Raw genomic sequence first — 20,057 nt, forward strand, 5'->3', positions numbered from 1 at the left:
GTCCCCGGATACTTCTTGGATGAGCTCAATAGAGCTGAGGAAGACATTGTAGCTAAGAGAGTTGAGAAAGAATCGGTCTATCTATGGTTCAAGGTGGGATTATTTATGGTCGCTGGGGGCTGATGTATGAATTGAGTGCATGGGCATGGCTCGAAGCTGTAGGACGAAAAAACTATGCGCAAAGACAAATGAGCAGGGATTCCATGTGAAAGCTGTAAAAGTTGTCATTGATGATTGATATAGATTCCCTTTGAAAGCTGTTACTCTGTGTGGTCATCTCGTTCTGCAAAAGTTTAACAAAGAGTTATTGTTGCGTCTGCATGGAAGGCAAGGAGTCCTATGAGAGCATTGTGCTTAAAGAAAGTGTATTGGTGAAATGGTAAATCCCGACCATTTCATTGATGAAAAGTAAAGTACATCACATATAGGGCCCATCGTAAGCATTCGTTACCTGCCTATAACTACGGTACATAGGACAATATGCACTGACTCATATCCTATTTCTACACAATCTATGACAAATTATAATGGCATGTAGTACTCTATCGCTAAATGAAGCATACCTTATGGGAAGATAGATTGTTGGGGTCAAGAAATCATCTACTGGGTTGGTGGAAATGATAGAGCCTTCTCATTCAGATACTCCCAACGGATCTCCTGAAAGTTGCATCCATGGGGGTAGGCTTTGCTGCACATGTACCCTTATGCCAATCCTGGCACAGCCGGTAAGTCACACACGCATTTTAGAGGAACCTCTATGCTACCGCATATAGTGATGTAATTATCTCACCACTCTTCATTGAGTTTCTGTAGCCTCATCTTCGGTCTTTCAACATCATATGAGGCTAGTTTTCATCAATTTCAGTCTTCTTTAAAGTGGTGTATGTGCTAGGGTTACTTTCCTTAAGAATTTAAAGGACATGGTAAATGTTGCAATAAGAAGCCTCATAAGTATCCCATCACTTCTCCAAGGAATTCTGCTTCGCACGCCAAGTCTTTTGATAAGTAATATCATATTTGAACTATCGTAATATTGCTCGTTGGATGAACGAGCATTCCAAGTCCCTCTTGTGAATAATCTCAATGAACAATTTATTTGTAACTAGTACAACTGTGAGGTTACGTTGCTTTCGACCTACATTTTTTGACTTACAATTGTGTTCAACCACTCTAGAGGCTACCCAATGGGTCGAATGTTTTGCCTTTTATGCATGAACATAAAATCTGCATCCAAGAGTTCTACACTTCACACTATACTTTTTTTTAGGTTGACACAGCAACCCATACCTTCCTATGTGATGTCACTACCCATCATGCCACTGCATTCTTCATTTTAGACCGATTGGGGAAGAACAAATTTAGGTGAACCATACTTGATGCATACCCCCAAGGGGAATCATGTTTTTTTCCATAACTTGATGTTCACTTCCTCATGCAAGTTTTATTGATCTGGGATGACAGTTTTAGATGACTCATCATCATCATCGTTGTCGTCATCATCATACTCTATATTTGCAGATTGCAATAAAGATTCTTCCTCGTGTACCGTGTTACGGTCCACATTCTCAAGATCATCAATAATGTTGGGAGGTTGCCATCAAGAACCCCTAATGCCCTCTTAGCTCTGTCAGTCTAGACTCGAGGACCATCAGGCTCAAGACCCCTCTGGGGCCCATGGCTCTGAAGGGGTTCCGGAGGCCATGCCTTGGGAGCCCTACAACCCTTCAGAAATATCAACCAGGAGAGTGTTCGTAAGTCGCCCCCCACTTGCAGCGAAGTGACCAGCATTTAATACGAGTTAAGTGATAGCCGCCTGACATGTTGGTGTAGTGCGGCACCAGAATATACGACCAGTCACTAGAACAACCACCTCACTAGCTGTAGCAATGATTTTATGTGGTTCTCCCTATGTCCTGTGGTACAGTAAAGAACTTATATCTCTACCCGCCCCATATGAGCATATTTATATATCTACACTCTGAATATTAGTATAAATGCAGACCCTTGACCACCAAGCCAAGAGGGCAGATTTCCCTGAACTCATGGTGTTCTATCCATCTCCACTTCTTCTCCAAGCTTGAGTCATTCCTGTGAATTGACTCTCGTCACACTTTTTTCATGGAAGATATTTTCTTTCATCAACAAATAATTTCTTCAATTTCCTCCCTTGGATCAACCTAACCCTCAACCTATGTCGTCTGGCTATGCACAATAACCTCTGTCTAAGTTGTATGTCGTTGCTCAACTTTTTTCCTCGACACTGCATGCCCCCGCATATCCTCTTCTTCTGCAGGTGTCGCTGCATTGCTACTGTCATACACTTCTCTTGGACAACCCTGCGCTAGTATATTAAACTTAGCCCTACGACGCTTGCACCACTCCAACTATTTTAACCACTTGTCTGTCTGATATACTGGTTTGAACTCCCAACAAACTGGATCTAACGTACGAGTCCACATGCAATGCATCGTAATAGAATAAATATTATGATCCAACTGAAAATATTGGGTGAACCACGTTCTCATCTCCTTCATCCTTATACCCTCAGGGTTTGGGTGCTCAATGATAGTAAACGTAAAATTGCTCAAATCAAAACCCGATGAACCGTTACGGAATTGACATTTCTATATAAAACTCTAAGATTTATAGTATTTCACATTACTATGATCTAAAATAAATATATCAAATAAATTCCCAAGTTAATTTTAGTGACTAACTTCAAATGTAGCAAACAATAACTATATTTCTCTAAATTGCTTAATCTAACACTCAATATCAAATTTTGTGAACCCTACATGTACCATAATATAATTCCTCATAAACTAAAATGTAAATAATTCCTTTTACATCTCTAATTAAACTCGCATAGATCTATAACAACATATTCCTAAAATCGTAAATCTAAACAATATTAAAAAAATACCTACAAAATATTTACTTTACTCTAAGACCTATAGTGGTCAAGACATATATGTGACATGACATAATTATCAACAAAATAAAATTATTCTCAGCTTAAATAAAAAGTTATATCATCTAAGATTATAGCAGTACAATATTATAAAATTACATAATTTATTGTATATCAAAAAAAGTATAAAACATAACTAAACTTAGAACAAATGTCTTAAATAAAATTATATGTTACATCTGTCTAATATGTATAACATACAACAAATACCTCAAATTAAATTGCACATTTATGATACTATTACTAAATCTATAATTAATTTCCTAACTCGAATATCCTAAAGTAAATATTGCATACGCATAATAATTATAACCTATTTTTTATTATTTTTATGGACATCTTCGACTACCAAATATTATTGAATCTGTAATTTATTTTTGTACTCATTAATTATTTATACCAATATTTACAACTACTAAATATATAATTGTAACAAAAAACAATACTAACAAAAATACATATTTTTTTACCTTATTTCTTATTATCCTCCTCCTCCTTCCTTTCCCTCCTCCTCTTCCTCCCCTCCTCCTTCCTCCTTCACCCTCTCCCTCCTCCTCCTCCCTCCCTTTGTTTCCTCTCCTTTCTACTTCCTCCTCTCGTTCTTCTTCCTTGTTTTTTTTTCTCGCTCTCTAAACTAAGCGCTCAGCCGAACTTGCAAATAGCACCGAGGGAGGAGGGGCCGCGCAGCCAGGATAGGACCGACAATTTTTGCACCCCCAAGACACGAAAACTTACCACGTGTCCGGTTATCGCTACCCAGGATGCGACTACTAACATGTCAGTAGTTTTCGAGCGCCCAGTCCACGACAACACTTTTTTGAGCACTCAAGCCACGACAATCCCTTTTTCATGCCATCGTACCGCGGAATCTTGCTTAATGTGCACACGTGAGAATTGCACAGGTGTTTTTATTTTTTTAGGACGCGAAAATTATTGTTTCGCATACCCGAGACTCGAAACCCTTTTCTCGCGGGACCAAGACGCAAATATGTATTATTTTTGTATTTTTCATATTATTTTGAAATTTACATATATAATAATAATAATTTTAAAAATTTCTCATTTTCTGCATACTGCATGCCATAAAAGGATTACAGAAAGAAGTGGCTCCATACACTCTCTGGCCTGGCCTGGCCTGGCCTGTTCAAATTAATTAATATAACCCAAACTTGCTTAGGATCGAGAAGGTCTTTCTACGCTTAAAAGATAGGACGGGGTTGGTCTCGTCTAAGTAAGCTAGCTAGTACATCAGATGTGTAGCGCGAAACTTCAATTTCTTGCTAGCTACTTACTACTCCGAAATTCATTCTCATCAACTATGATTATATCTTCCAAAATTCATTAGTTGATTTTAACATGCCTGCATGCCACATATATGTGGTCTACCGTACCTAATTGTCGCCTCCTTTAAAGCAACAATCGAGTTCATGCTTAGCCACTAGCTAGCTAGCTCATGCATGTGCTGGCTTTTCCATCTTCTCTTGTAGCTAGCTCAGCTCCCTAACTCATTTACTTCCGTTTGCTAGGGTTCTGTATTTTCTCAGAAATGTTTTGGTTTTGTATTCTCTCTTAAAATATTTTTCTAATGAATTATAATCACTTTGTGCAATAGCATAGCTAATTGGATGGATTCTGATTCTCGAGAGAGAATGACAATTGTAAATAAAAAGGAAGTGATTTGAAAACGGGAGGAACCACATTTTTCATGCTTTTCATCCACAGTGTAAAAAAGAGAAATGTTTGTTCCGTTTCGGATTTGAATCAATTGCCGAAAGCACCGTTTGGCCAGAATTCCACTAATTATGACCAAAATCTGAAACATTTCTCACATCCAGATGTATCCTCACAGAGAGGATGACAATTGTAAATGAGAATAAAGTGATTTAGAAACGGGAGAAATCATATTTTGCATGTTTCTCCCTCACAGTGTAAAAAAGAGATACGTTTCTCCCGTTTAGGATTCAAAATATTTGCTAAAAGCACCATTTGGCAGGGATTCCACTGATTCTGTCTAGAATCCGTAATGTTTCTCCCATCCAAACAGGCTCTTAGTGTCATCGAAGAGTGCATTTTTATCATATGTCCATTCACTATGCCACATATCTAACGGGATATCGCAGTCGGTTAAGAAAGCTTGATTGTGATTAGCCAAACAATTCCCGTATGGAGCCCTTTGATGTTATCTTGAGAGAGCTTGGATGGCAAAAACTATCTGGGATAATTGAACATCACAGACCGGTTCTAACAACAATTGTCTACGATATAATCCAGACGGCTGCTTGTAGAAGCTATATGTCGTAACGATACACATTGCAGGCAGTTCTCTAAGTGAGCTATATGTGATAAAATAGCATAAGGTTTCTCTATGAGCCACCTATTATATGGTCGTGATCGCAGGTGGTTCCTATGTGGAACCATCTGGAATATAAAGGGCCAGCTGAGAAGCCGAGCAGACGACGCTTCACGCTTTATATTCGTGTGGAAGGCAATTAGGATTTTCCCACTCTCTTACTCTACTTGATCTCTCTCTCACTTCGCTCTCTATAGATCCACACCATGGCCTCCTCCTCGTCGTTACCCTTCCCGCTTTCCGATTCACAGTCGTCGTCACCCACCTTATCCTTCGACTGCAGTGAAGAGGGTGCCAGCAACAATCGGAAGGTGACTCTCTTCATCGAGGTTGGCTATGAGGAGGACTCAGACCCTGAGGAGGAGTCTGAGGCCGAGCCTAAACCTGAGCTCAAGGAAGAGGAAGAGTCGAGCTACAATGATGACGATAATGAAGAGGCGATGAATTTAGGTGATGGCAAGATCATTGACGAGTATGATGGTGACTCTGACGATGAGGAGCCCGAGGAGGAGGGTGACAACAAGGAGGAGCTTGAGGAGCAGGTCGATGGCAATGATGGTGACAACAACAAGAGTGATGAGGAGCCTGGAGAAGATGACAATGACGGTGATGAGGATGAGGAGGGCTCCGAGAAGGAGGAGCCTGACAACCTGCTCTGGCTCCAACAATTATCGACGACAATGGCGACACATCTTCCTCAAAGAAGAGGAAGCCGCAATATATAGTAGTGCGTGCATGCATATAGTACTAGTGCATGCAGCTAGCACACCGTAGATATATAACGCTTGCTAGCTATAGATATTAGCATAGGCAATGGAGGCATTGTAGCAACGCCCGGTCGATGCGGCTTCGTTTTGGCTTCATGGACGTTAGTTGTGGCTTTTGGTTATAAGATAAAATCGTGTGTATGAAATAGCTTGAGATCAAATTATAGTGTGTATGAAATAGATAACAAAATTCAAGATAGGAATCAAAAGATAGTAGAAAAACATAGTTTCAAAGATATCACAGAGTGTTCTAGAGAAAAAGACGACTACGATGACTAATATCACATATGGTTCTGACCTATAAAACCGTGTGTGATATGTTGAGCCATATTGTTGACGGTTTGTTAGCTCAATATCATATGTGATATGTATATTTACGATTATGGTTTTAAATATGAAACCATTGTCGCAGACAGTTGTATGAGTTAGAAACCTTCTGGAATACGAAGACTCGGTAACTCGAAAGTACATGTCTCTTTGCTTTTTATATTCGCGAGACCGAATTTGAGACTTCCAGTGTGAGGATTCCTTATAAAAGTGTAATCATTAAGTGATTACACGTCGTCGTCTTCTTGCTGCTGCCCCGCACCAATCAAGCCGACGAGCAGATCACATCCATCAGAATTTCAGATCAGGTCGATCAAGGGTCAACACCGACCACCGAGCCGATCAGTAAGGGAATGCATGCCCTCAGAATCTGGGCATTTAATTTACCTTCCAACTGGGCTCAGAGAAAAAAATTTGGTTTAAGCTAAGCTAACCACATCATTAAGACAGTAATACCTGCTACAGTACAAGTGAAACAACTTTTACAATGTGTCAAACAACTTCTTAAACAGTCCATGGAACGCCAAATGTACCGGGGCAGGGAATCATGACAAAAATACCAATCCCTGTCATGTAAAAATACATAGTGAACTGAATCTTGTTCCAGTTTAATACAACAGTGTTTTGCCCAGCTACTTTGTGCTATGGATATTCTACATTCCTTGTCTTATAAACTGTGCACAGGAGATCGAGAGCACCATCATGTCATGCTTGAAAAATAACCTGCTTCAGAGGAAAAACTTGCAAAAGTTATAATATGAATATCTATTAGTAAAGCAGATAAGCACAAGTTGGGAGAAAAATGGAGCTTACATAAGTTCAGTTTGCAGCATGCTGCAAAGTAAAGGGCTTGGTATTTTCTTCCCACATTGAATTACAAAACAACTTATGTTCTATCAAAACTACCAATATGCTAAAAAATATATATATTGTGACAAAACATGCATGATTAATCAATCATGATACAAGACGCCCAAATAGAATTCCACCAAACACCAAAGCTCCAAACCACTTATTGGACACGAACCTGCAGAGTAATTAATCCAAGAAAGTAGCTTAAGCACTTCATAGCATTGTAACATCAATAAAAACATTAGTGTCTTTAATGTCAATCAAGAGTGGGTATTCTAAATATTCTAATCAAGTAAACATACTTCCTGTTGCAATCTGAGCGGTTAGATAAGCCCACAGTTGAAATCTGCCATGCTAACTGTGCAGCTGCAGCTGTCAGAAAAGGATAGTAGGGCCATGCATGCTGTCCAAAAGGTCTATAGTTAATATTAATTTAAAAAATAGCTACACTTCAATAAAGCATGATACTAAACACCAACCAAGTTGAGCATTGTAGCCACTCAGTGCTAAGCTGCCAATGCACGCGGCACTAAAGCCACTAATCCAGTACTTGGTAAAATCTCCAACTCTTAATGCTGTGGACTTAACTCCTACTTTGAGGTCATCTTCTTTGTCCTGAGATGTACATAGATGCATATGGATAACGAATCGCATGGGTCTGAAAAATGACTTCACGGAGGATAAATATGAAAGAGCGTCAATAGTGAAACACCTGATGTGCATATATGGTATCATATACCAGTGTCCAAAATATACCAGCAGAATACAATGGAAGGATGATGGAGGGATCTAAGCTTTCTGTAATAGCAGCCCATCCTAATAAAGCTCCCCAGTTGAATGTCAGGCCAAGATATGCCTGAGGCTGTTATTAACGCATCGAAGGAATATAAGCTATTACACTCTGTAACAAGAATATATTATTTCAAATCCATATGTAGTATCTTTTAATGCATACCCAAAATGTGAACCTTTTCATCAGAGGATAGGAAAAGACCAGAAGAAGTGAAGATGCCCCAAGAATACGGCTACAGAAAGGAAATGACACAAAATGACATGTGAGTAGCAAAATCAACAAAAAAGAGGAAGTAACTGCAAGCTTTTCATCAGAGCATATAGTGCAAGCTGCCTCTCTGTATACGCAAGGAAGCAATATTGTTGCAAGATGGCAATTGCACACGCTAGACATGCAGTGATATTTCAGCCATTCCTTAATGAAACAGGCAAAGGCATTTTCTGGTTATTAATCAAGAAAATGTAACTGGGTTCTAAGTAGCACAATAATCCTTGGACAGAGATAAAGATAACAAGAACATATAAAGATAACAATAACAGAGTATAAAGGTCTAGTATACCTATAGTCATTCAGTCTACGTGGCCAATGATGATCCAATATCTCTAAACAGACTGTTTGTCCCGTCTTTTCTTTTTAATTATTTTTCTAACGCTTACTTTATCTGTTTTGATGCGTGTGACTATAGCCTTGCAGTTCGGAGACGACCTGACGACGACCAGTAAAGCAGTTTAATCAGAGGTCGTCTAGAAAACCGAACGTAATTAACCAGTGGCCTTGCGAGGCACAGGAACCTAGAAGACACGATCACCAAAGCATTAGTCAGAGAGCGTGTGTGTTTGTACGTGTGTGAGCAAATTGTAAACTATGAAACTGTACTTATAGTTTCGATAATGAATAAATAAAGTTATATATTCCAATTATATTTGTCTCATGTTCTCTCGTATACGACTGTATACTGGCACACCCACATATATTCATAGTTATGTAATACAATAATTCAAATACGAACGTATGTTTCTAATCTGCGAAATAATATGATAGAGTTAGAATCGGAGTCTTATAACCCGATATTTTTAAAAAAAATATGAAAGGTCCCCTGTTACAAATCGGCATGGTGACAAAACGCAACAGGCTCAGGGGTGCTGTGGGAATCCGAGTGGTCGGTGTTGTAATTATCGAGAGGAGTGTCCTAGTGTAGATTTGGGCTGAACCCCATGAATAAATATGCTGTCTAGAGTGCCGTTGAGTTCATCTGGGTAGATCTATCGCTGCACAGGCTTATTCTATAACACCTAAGGCAGGCCTGGGGAAACGCAGGTGCGGCATGCGCAGGCTCCCATCACCGAACCACCTTCCTTTCTCATTTGCCGGCCCACATGCTTCCTTTCCATTTTCTCTGTCGATTTCACCCATTTTTCTCCCAAGCTGGAACCCTGACTTGGCCGTGTACGTACGTAGCTCCTCTATGTGGATTGGAAATTGTGTTTTGACACGCCAGACTGCTTGCTTGCTTGCTTGCTTACTCCCTGGCGCTCTCAACGTCACCTCCCAAATGCAAACATTTCTTGTGGCTTCTCCACCGACATCTACACGAAGCCATCGCAACATAACATCCACTGACTGGTGCCCTTGGAGATGAGATAATGCATCTCCTCCTCCGCTGCCAGCATGCCCGTCGGTGAGGTTTGGACATCGCACCACCTCTGGCAATCCGAATGCAGCAGCTGAGATTATGCTTTGGGTTCAGAAAGCGCGCCTTTGCGCTTGGGGCCACAAGTTGTCTAATGTAATAGGAGCCGGTTAGAATTCTACTCTCCCTCCCTACCTCCACTATCACAAATCTCTCTCTCTCTCTCTCTCTCTGTGTCTCAACTGATGGGAAAGAGGAGAATATATGTTTTCCCTGAGAAGTGAAACACAATCACAGCTAATTGCTGGTGGATGTTGAGAGAGATGATGATCTCTAATTATGCATCACTAACTGCCTGCTCCGATCCGATCTCACTCACTCACAGATGATGGATCATACCTGTTTGGTTGCCTGTCTCGAGAGTCTCTCTCTGGACACACTGCACTGCAGCAAATTAAAGAGCTAGCAAACAGATCCATCGAGAAGCAAACAAACAAAACCAAAAAGCTGCATGCCTGCCAAATGAAAGTTGCATGATTTGCTTTATGGTTGGTTGGGGTTGGAGCAGGGAATGGCAAAGCTACAACTCACTCTCACACTAGTCACAGTACAAGAAAGCTCTCTCTCTCTATCTCTCTCTGTGTGTGCGCGCGCGTGTCTCAACTGATGAAGATGAATATATCATCAAGAGAAAAGAAAGACATGAAGAGCTTTAACCCGGCCCCCTGCTTTCACTTTCGTGCAAATCGATCTTTTCAAATTCCATTTTCCAAGCCCCGCAACAAGAGAAAGTACCTGCATCTGCCCCGGCCTGCTCTGCTGATCGAATGGAATGAAAGCCACCCTGCACCTAATATATAAAAAGCTGGACGATGGAGTGCTCTCCCCACCAAACCAAACCAAATCCTGGCCTGGCTAATCACTTTCACTATGCATGTATCTACCTTTTTTTTATCTTATTGGTCCTTGTCATGTCAGCACCAAACCATGCTGCATGCATCTCGCTCTTAGTGCTTCAACCTCTACTCATTGCTATCACTCCAAATTATTATGATATTGCATGCCATCATGATTCAGGTTGTCCACAACTGAATTATTATTAAGTGTTCTATATTCTTGTTGTCTTGTTGGATCACACATTTCTTCTGTAACATTGAGCCACTTTATTTATTACCTACAAATTAACATTCTTTTAGTCAATTGAGCTTTCGAAAATACTCCGCCGGCTATAAAAAAGGAAAAAGCAAAAGATTGCCACCTTTATCTACAGCATACACACTCTTAACGATGCACACTTTGAGAGAGAGAGAGAGAGAGAGAGAAGCAGCAGGTAAACAAATCAAAGTAAGTTACAGGCGTATGATAGCATCAGTACTGAAGCAGGTCATCGATTGATTTAGGAGCAGGTTCAGTTTTGAAACACGTCCCCCGTCAGAAAACAAAAGGGAAACGGATTAACAACTCTCAACATCACTCAATTACAGCCTACAGTGCATCATCAAGATTTGATCCACAGTTACAAACTTTAACTTTAAAGATTACTTACACCATCCATAAACATATGCTACTGTAACTGCAAGAATATGATCTAGATCGGTGGAGCAAGAAAACACTGAAGAAATTCCTTCAGCTGCTTGTACAAGCATGAAAAGAAAGGAGGGAGGAAGAAGCTAAGCAGTATGCAGCTATCATGGTCATTGCTACCCTGCCGAACAAAGCATGCATGAAATTCCACAGTGAAAGCAAAGCGAGGCAATGCAAAGATGGGTCGAACAGCTACTTACTACACATGCATGAAGAGCAGGGAGACAGAGTTGTGTCACTTCATCTGCTGCCTGCACTGCAATTTTCTCACCACGGCACACTGAGCACAGTGCAAATTTCAGCTCCTTTTGATGATTGCAGAGAGACGATTCCAACGGTTTCCGGTTTAGGCAACATTACTGTCGCAATTATTGGAACCGCTGAATTGTCAGCTTCAGATTTCCATTTATAGAGATGCTGCCTAGCTATGATCGATGGATCAACATATCCACTGAAGAAGCTAAGCTAGGAGTAGAGATCGTCAGCAGTGACAGCAACTAATAGTGAACTGGTTTGCATCTGTAATTAAAATGTTTCAGAAAAGAAATGAATTGCAGGAGAAAGGAAGAATATACTGTAATGCGAGAAAAAATACAAAAGGGAATGCAGGTTGGAATGAAGCGACAGGTCAGGAGGACAAGGATGGACGGATCGACGGGACACGAGGGAAGAAAAGCAGCTCAGATAGCTCCATGGATGATTTGGATGGCTGGATGGATCGTCGTACTGCTAACATAGAGACAGCAGAGTTGGAGGGAGCTGTGCGTGTCTGCTCTGCTCTGCTGCCATTTCACTGCTGCACGCTTCTCTATCTTTCTGGACCAGCAAGGTAAAGTCCAACAGTAAATCAGCAGGCACCGATGCATACATCGCTCGAGCTAGTCCACCAAAGGACGACGCATGCATCACCGCATGGGCACCCATTTTCTTTTTTCCTTTTCTTTTCTTCTCTATCTTGTGAGAAATTGCAACTTCATTTTGATTTTCTTCTCTCTTTTTCATGATACGGTTGACATTCCTACACACATATCTTGTTCCTAAATTATATTATTAGTCAGATATATAGTATATCATAGTAGTGCTAGCTCTACATGCATGGGATAACTTAAGAAAAATAAAGGTAAAGCAAACATACTTAAATCAATCGGGTGCAGATTCCAATATTTACAATCAATTATACGAACCGCTCCATTGCTGACGCTAACGTCGACAACAACCTTGCATGCTGATTGAAATTACGAATTAAAATATTTCATGCAGATACACGGTGAAATGTTGTTGTCCAATTGTTGGAAAAAGATAGACGACTGTTGTTTGCTCGAAAAATAATAATTGTTCCTTAGCTTTTAACTAAGAATATCTATCACACATCAGGTTCTAACGAAACAAAATTATCAACATATACTAACTGTATATCCAAGTAGCAGTTACGAGTGTCATCATGAAAAACAGGGTTTTTTTTTTGTAAATTAACAAGTATTTAGATCAAAGATACATCCAACACGCACAATTGATCGAAATGGGCAATGTTACAAGACATGTACTTAGCTTTTCAGAAATATACTCATAAAGGGCCTTAGCTATTTGTCTCATGTCCACATAAATCCTTACATGTACTTGTAAAAAATTGTTCGCTTGAATTTCTGCGCTACTACTAAACTCTTGCTTTCCCCCCTGCTAGTGCAGTACTATTGAATTGGTGTTACAGATATATGCAGCAGTGTCCCCGCTGAACTAGTATTAACCAAATAATTTTTTACTGCAAAATTTAGCAATAACAGTAAAAATGGCATGGTATAATAAAACATGGCGTCATAGGTAGGGTTAACCTGAACCTGAAAATTACATAAGAAAGAAAGGAAGAACGAAAGACTACTTATATATACAAGAATTCCCTCGAAGAATTGAACTGGAGAAGAAGATGGATATATATTTGAGGTAGGTCTCGACAAAAGAATAATAAACAAAAATTGGATCTGACCAATTAACTATCGAGTTTTAATAGAAAAGTAGAGGGAACAATTCCAAATGGCATATCAACTTAGCCGAAAGAGAAGATTAACTAACTGCCAGGGGGATATATACATCATGCATCTAGCTAGGCATGCGCATGCATGGTAGATCTGCATCTGCATACGATAAGGAATTAAGAGGGCAAGATCTGCATCCCAAATTATGACGATAGAGTTGTGTAGATCTCTCTCTCTATATATATGTAGCTACGTACAATTAATGAAATTAACCGCAGCCGATGGACTAATAACATCGAAACTAACTCACCGAGCGAGAAGGAATTAATTATGCACAATCAGATAAATTTACCCAAAATTACCCGCAGATCAGATCGGCTAGCTAGCTGTCTCCGGATGACCGCTGACGGTAGGAGCGCATATGCATGTTGTCCTCCATACTTGCATTGGGTGGAGAAAGGAAGAGGCGTCATGTTTTCCAAGGACTTTCTTGAACCATCAACAAGGCGACTACTCTTGATTCAGAAGAGATGTAAACCAAACGAAATTAACCGAGCGGGATTCAAGCACGAGTTCACAGTTCAAGAAAGCCTGTGGAGAACATGGCCACCATCTTGCACGCAGAGGAGCTGAGCACTGGGAATAACTCAGAGATCCATGAGAGAGAGAGAGAGAGTTGTGTGTTGTGTACCCAGAGGCGAGATGGAGCGGTATAAATAGATGGAGGAAGGAGAAGGGAGCGAGCGAGGGCACCGGTCGGCAGATAGCCAGCTGGCGGGTGGATCGAGGGGAGAGATCGAGGCGAGAAGAGAGAGATCGATGGGCCGTGAAAACTCAATACAAGCTGCTATGAGAGAGAGAGAGAGAGAGAGAAAGAGAGACGGCCGGCAGGCACACGCTCCAATATAACTTCCGCGCGCGCACGTGCGGCCGGACCCAAACTGCCTGCCGTCTCCGTTTGCTGCTAGGTTAATCCTCATGTATCAAATAACGGAAAAGCTAAAACATGCAGGAGTGTTTCAAGCATCCTTCTCGCCCAAACTTTCTAATGTGGTTCGAGACATGAGATTGGGCGACCCCTTTCTAATGAGTTGCTCTGGTGAGGTTAAGGTTCAGAGCTAGAGGTTTGGTTTAGGGTAGGAGTTCATTGGAGTCTGACAGGCTTAGGCGGGGCACCACTAGCTATGGTGGCGGAGGACCGATGATGGTCTGGGTTAGGGTGAGGGTATCATTTGTGAGAGTTTAGCAAGACGACAGGTGACAGTGGCGGATACAACGGCAGGAGTTATCGGAGATAAGAAAGGAGGGTGGGCGCAAGAGCACGAAGGAGAAGCTCATCGGAGTTGAGGAAGGAGGCGGTAGGGTGCGCGCGGAGGCTCGGGCTCACCAGGTGGAGACGACGCCGGCGAGCAATAGCTTAGGGGAGGAAGAGGTCAAGGTGTGTGTGAAGAAGTTGGGTGTTGAACACTCGAGAACACTCAAATGTCAAGTAGACAAGCCGTCAATAATTATCCATCACCATCTCAACTGCAACCAATTACATAACTTGGATGGTTGAATACTCAAATCAAGGATATTTGCCCAATTTAGTTAAATCAAGATGACATCAAATAATACATCGGTCAGGATATATCTAGCACAACTTGCGTATATGTACTTAAATCGAAAAAGATCAATAAAGCAATTTTGATGTTATTTCTGGTCTACAATATCATTTCGGATTAAACCTTGAGCAAGCATTATTGAATATGTCGAATCACGCTTTCACAAAAAAAAAAGAATATGTCGAATCACGGGTAAACCGGAAGTACTGTTTACCGCGGACGGCCGGCATGCGGCATGAGGACTGTTTACACTTTTCACGTGCATTCTAGAATCGATCGTATCGCGACGACTGATGGAGGCTCATTCATGCATGCATGGCCAGCGAAATTTAGGCAGCAATTGAACACACACACAAATACACACAACAATTCCATTTCCACTCACTGATTGCCGTGGAGCCCATAAAGATTACCGATCAAACAATCTCGATTAAGAGATTACCATGCATCATCGAATATAATCCTAGCATGCAAGTAGAGTCTATCTGATTGTCTACACACAAATAAAACCCCGAGAGAGACATCACACCAAATGATCATGAGATGCACTCAAAGCAAGAAATCGAGTGGCTTAATTACTAACCTCGTGTATTTTTTTCGAGTTCAAAACGAATATTAAAAACGCCCTCATAGAAAGATACGAATATTGGCATACGGAAGCTATGGAAATATGTCGGCCGCACAGAAAGATATACAAGCAGAGTCTAGCTTGATAATTTATATTTTTTGTTGTAATAAAACGACTTGAATTTGTAACATGCAACCTGAGTATTACCACCAGCCTACTCGATCTCTTAACTTGCTCAGTCTCCAATTTGACTTGAATTAAGCTGCTCACCTGAGATGGAAAATAATTAGCCCGAGGGTTGACGGCTGATCTGATCGACAGGGAAATTCAATTATCAAGATAGTTGCTGCTTATTACCCACATGAAATTAATACATTTTCCTGATAGCTTTACTTGAAACCATAAAAAGTTAACCCATTTTCGCGATAGCTCCACCAAGCAATTTTTTTTCTTCTGACGCTTTGGCTTGCGCATAAGGATCGGATGAGATGAGAATCGAGAAGACCTCGCCGCCGTAACAAGATAACGTGTGTCAGATGCAAGTGTACGTGTGTTGCTGATCAGACTGCTGATACATGCCAGCTGGTATTACGGTAGAAACTCTCGTCAGTATTGATTTAAAATCATTATTAATAACAGATTTTGAATTAATATTAATTACTATATTAATAATCACTGACTATTAGTGTCAGGTATATAACCGACACTAATAGTATCGGTCTTGATTTAATATTTTTGGCAAAAAAAACTTTAATTTTTTTTCACGACCAAGGACACCCACCCGAACCAAGACTCGAACTCAAGATCTCATAATCTATATCCACACGTGACCCCTCTAACTATCTCAGCTATCGTCCGTTCGTGACTATAGTAATATAATAAATTCTTTTGACATCTTCTAACCGAACGTTTGAATGGTTATTTAGATATCTAAATGATCTCAAATAAAAAAGTTATCAACTATAAAATTATATATCTCATCGAGTTCTACAATGTTCATATAAAGTTTGCTTCCATCCAACTTCGTATTTCAAGTTTATGTTCAATCCGTGTAATGTTTAGTAAAACAATCATAATTTTTTGCATACGGAGTCCAATTTCGATATTCGACGTCTACTTTCAAAACTAACGAGGAGGCGCATTCGAAAAAAATACAAGTTTTTAGACCTATACACTTCTTGATCCCAAAAAATCTCGAAAGACCCTCGACAAAAACTCTGAAGTTTTTGTCGAAAATTGACTTTCTCTGATTTGCCTAAAATTTTTTTAGACATAGTGTTTAATCTGAAAGTCAGTGCTGCGCAGATGTTTCATCAATCCGAGTTACCAAACTCACGATGAAAATCTTTCAATTTGTGGTTTTCATCTTTATGGCTAAATTGGCTTTTTTAATAATTTCTACTAGTTTTACATTAGATCCAGTAATTTAGTTTGTGATTTTATGTGTGATTCCTTCGACAGTCTTTATTGATTTATTTGTGTAGTTATATTACTTTAAATAAAAAGTGATCAACTGTAAAGTTATAGATCTCGTCGAGAACTACAATTTTTATATAAAGTTTTTCGTCATCCGACTTCATGTGAAAAAGTTATGATATTTTTAATGCGAGCTATCTTCGACCACTGCTGTAACTTTATTATAATTATTTGGGCATTTAAATGACCTCAAATTAAAATATTTTCAACTACAAAGTTGTAGATCTCATTTAGAATATAATTTTCATATAAAGTTTTTCCTATCCGACTTCATGTGAAAAAGTTATGAATTTTTTAAGATAAGCTATGATAGTAGCAATCTTCAGTGTCGGTTCGTGACTAGAACCGACACTGATACTGATTATAAGTGCCGGTTCGTGTTTAGAATCAGCATTTATACAGTCACTATCAATGTCACTTCTTTGCTCCTCAGTCTTGTTCGTATGCAGTAGTTTAAAAACCAGCACTGATACATCTTCAGTGTTAATTACTATTAAGCTGGTATTGATAGTGTGTTATATGTGTGATGTTTTGTAGTAATATGGTACGGTATTTCTCACCAGCTTCAATTCGTGTAACAACTAACTAACAGTGGATTGTAGTTAAGATTTTAGTGATACGGAGAAGAAAGAGGTTATTGTCTCGTAAAACAACTGCCACACAAGCTAAAATTTAACGTGCGAGACAGCTCCCACACCATCTTACCGTATGTCATTGCAATAGGTATATTATTTTTCTCTTCCACTAACCCATAAATTAAAGGGACGTGAAGTTACTATAAAATAACTAAAAAGATGATATATTGTAGAAATTCACTATATGAAAAATAGATAAAGAAGACACAAAATTAGTAGCAGTTGATTTAAAACAATATTATTATTAATGACTGGTCTAGGATGACCTATCACCGATAAATTGGTTATTAGTGATGGGTCACAACTTAACCTGTTACTATTGACGTTCGTAATTATGGTAATAATGATAGGTTATAGTTATGACCCGCTACTAATGACTACTCATCAGTACGGGTCATAATAGGCCAGTCATTAATAATAGGACATGCATTGGGATGGCTCGAGTGAAATAGTATTGTTAGGTATTTTTTATCAAAAAAATACGAAAAATATTCATCAGTCATTAGTAACGAGTCAAATATGATAAGTTATAAGTGAAGTGTCATGACTATAACCCGTCACTGGTGACCTTATAAGTGACGGGTTGTAACCCGTCAAAAATAAAAAATTTGGTTTTTTTTTTATAAAAAAAACATGAAAAATATTCACCAATTATTATTGACAGGTTACGGTTATGACCCGTCATTAATGATCTCATAATTAAGTGATGAATCGTAATGTGTTACTAATAATTAGTCATTAGTGACGTGTTTGAAGTGACAGGTACAGAACCTGTCACGTATGACAGTTACCACCCATTATTGGAGGGCTTTTTTTTTTACGTAAGGATTGTCAGTTAATTTTTTTCAAGATTACGTGAAGGCTACTGAGTGATCTGTAAGACGGCATCATTGTCCTTGCCCTTAAGATAGGTACAATGATTGTCTTATAAGTTATCTCATGCTTTGCTACCCAAGTATTTTAGGTTACGTGGGGAGAGACGAAGGTGAGAAACATGCTATTGTCTCTCGAGACAATGGTTTTTAAAGCTAAAATTTAGGATTACTATACTATTCTTGTATTTGTATGAGTTATTGTTTTCATACAGCTCACAACATTTGTTTAGTCTATGCACAAATTAAGTATTTATGAAATTACTATAAGATAATTAAAAAGATAATTTATTATAGAGATTATATATTAAGTTATTTTAATATTATATAATAATATATAAGACAGCCTATAAGATAGACATATGGTACTTGCCGTTAGTTATACGTTTTGCTTCTTTCCCTTCCTTTTGTTTGTACGTGTTTCGTTTGTTCACGTTTAAGTTTTAGTTAATCTTTCCAGATCACCCAATTTATTAGCAAGCAGGCCCAGCTCATGACTTGTGGATCAACTCTACTACTCATGTGCATGTTAGGTGCACCAGCTAGCTAGCGTACGACACACACACAATGATGCATGGATCAACAATTAACTTTTAGATCTATCTACCACTGTACCGACCGGTGGCTAGGTACTCCAGCAATGCAATAATACGTACGGTATATATTCATGCATGCATGGCACCCGCGTATTGTGCATGCATGGCTTATATATATATATATATATATTACACCCGTATATATATATATATATTACACCCGTATATATATCTACAGTACTGGCTCAACACAGCTCACGCACTAGTGCGCTGCGCACGCGGCCCGACGCCAACTGCGCCGCTCGCCTCACGCGCTTGCTCGCTTCAGTCCCACGCGTATGGACTCTGATCAATTATGAATCGAATCGGGAGCATGTACTCATAGGAGTTACTTACTAGTTTCTCTCTTATAACACCTGTTAATTCTCACGTCCTTTCTTTTTTATCATCCTCCTATCTAATAAAAACTTCCAAATTTAAATAATTTATTCATATTTTTTATTCACCCTCGTCATTCAGCCTCGCCGACTCATTATCAGTTACAGATATGTAATCGGTTACTAATATAAATAAAAAAATTAGAAAGAAAATTAGCAGATAATCTCTCCCTCCTTTTTTTAAATTTCATCTAAAATCAACTACAGCATCACTCCTGACGTATTGGTTCGGTGACACTCTCATAACGTATCCACGTCTTCATATCTTGAGTTTATACTTAATGTTACTATATCTAATACTTGCATTTTTGTTGCAGCACAAGTATATTTAGCTAGTATATATAGGAAAACTAGTCCGTATTCTCGAGAGTACATACTCCCGGTTTGATTCACAGTTGATCCCGCTATAACTAAAATATATAACTAAAGAAGTATATATATTTCAAAAGGTAATATATATATCTTAGAAAATAATGTGTGTATTCACAAGCTAGTGTGTGTGTCTATATATATATTACCTTAAAAAGTAGTATTTACTTTAGTTATAACAGAATTAATTATAGAAATATACTATTAGAGTACAAACTCTGTATATAGTCACCGCACGCTTGAATTCGACATCATGTTATATATATGGGTTTATTATTGTGTATTATTCTCTCCGATCGTAAAAGAGTGCTGTTTT

The 20,057-nt window shown here is 39.2% G+C and overlaps 1 protein-coding gene across 1 annotated transcript; it reads right to left on the reverse strand.

The window, feature by feature from the left end:
- Window positions 1–7,372: 7,372 nt before the first annotated feature.
- Window positions 7,373–9,646, reverse strand: LOC133918148 (4-hydroxybenzoate polyprenyltransferase, mitochondrial-like). The gene is made up of 7 exons (XM_062361882.1): window positions 9,606–9,646; window positions 8,620–8,634; window positions 8,223–8,292; window positions 7,980–8,129; window positions 7,736–7,882; window positions 7,570–7,670; window positions 7,373–7,442 (listed from the first exon to the last, which is right to left on the reverse strand). The coding sequence occupies exons 1-7, from the start codon at window positions 9,644–9,646 to the stop codon at window positions 7,373–7,375; spliced, it is 594 nt and encodes a 197-aa protein (XP_062217866.1).
- Window positions 9,647–20,057: the final 10,411 nt, after the last annotated feature.

This window comes from Phragmites australis, chromosome 5, assembly GCF_958298935.1.
Source record: "Phragmites australis chromosome 5, lpPhrAust1.1, whole genome shotgun sequence".
Taxonomy (NCBI): Eukaryota; Viridiplantae; Streptophyta; class Magnoliopsida; order Poales; family Poaceae; genus Phragmites; species Phragmites australis.

Bases quoted from the DNA above. Each gene is read 5' to 3' on its own strand.
- LOC133918148 (XM_062361882.1), bottom strand. From the start codon at position 9,646: ATGTCGGTGGAGAAGCCACAAGAAATGTTTGCATTTGGGAG. The intron at 8,130-8,222 runs GTATGCATTAAA...CGTTAATAACAG, and splicing joins TGAAAAGGTTCACATTTTGG to CCTCAGGCATATCTTGGCCT. The intron at 7,883-7,979 runs GTGTTTCACTAT...TGTACATCTCAG, and splicing joins ATACCATATATGCACATCAG to GACAAAGAAGATGACCTCAA.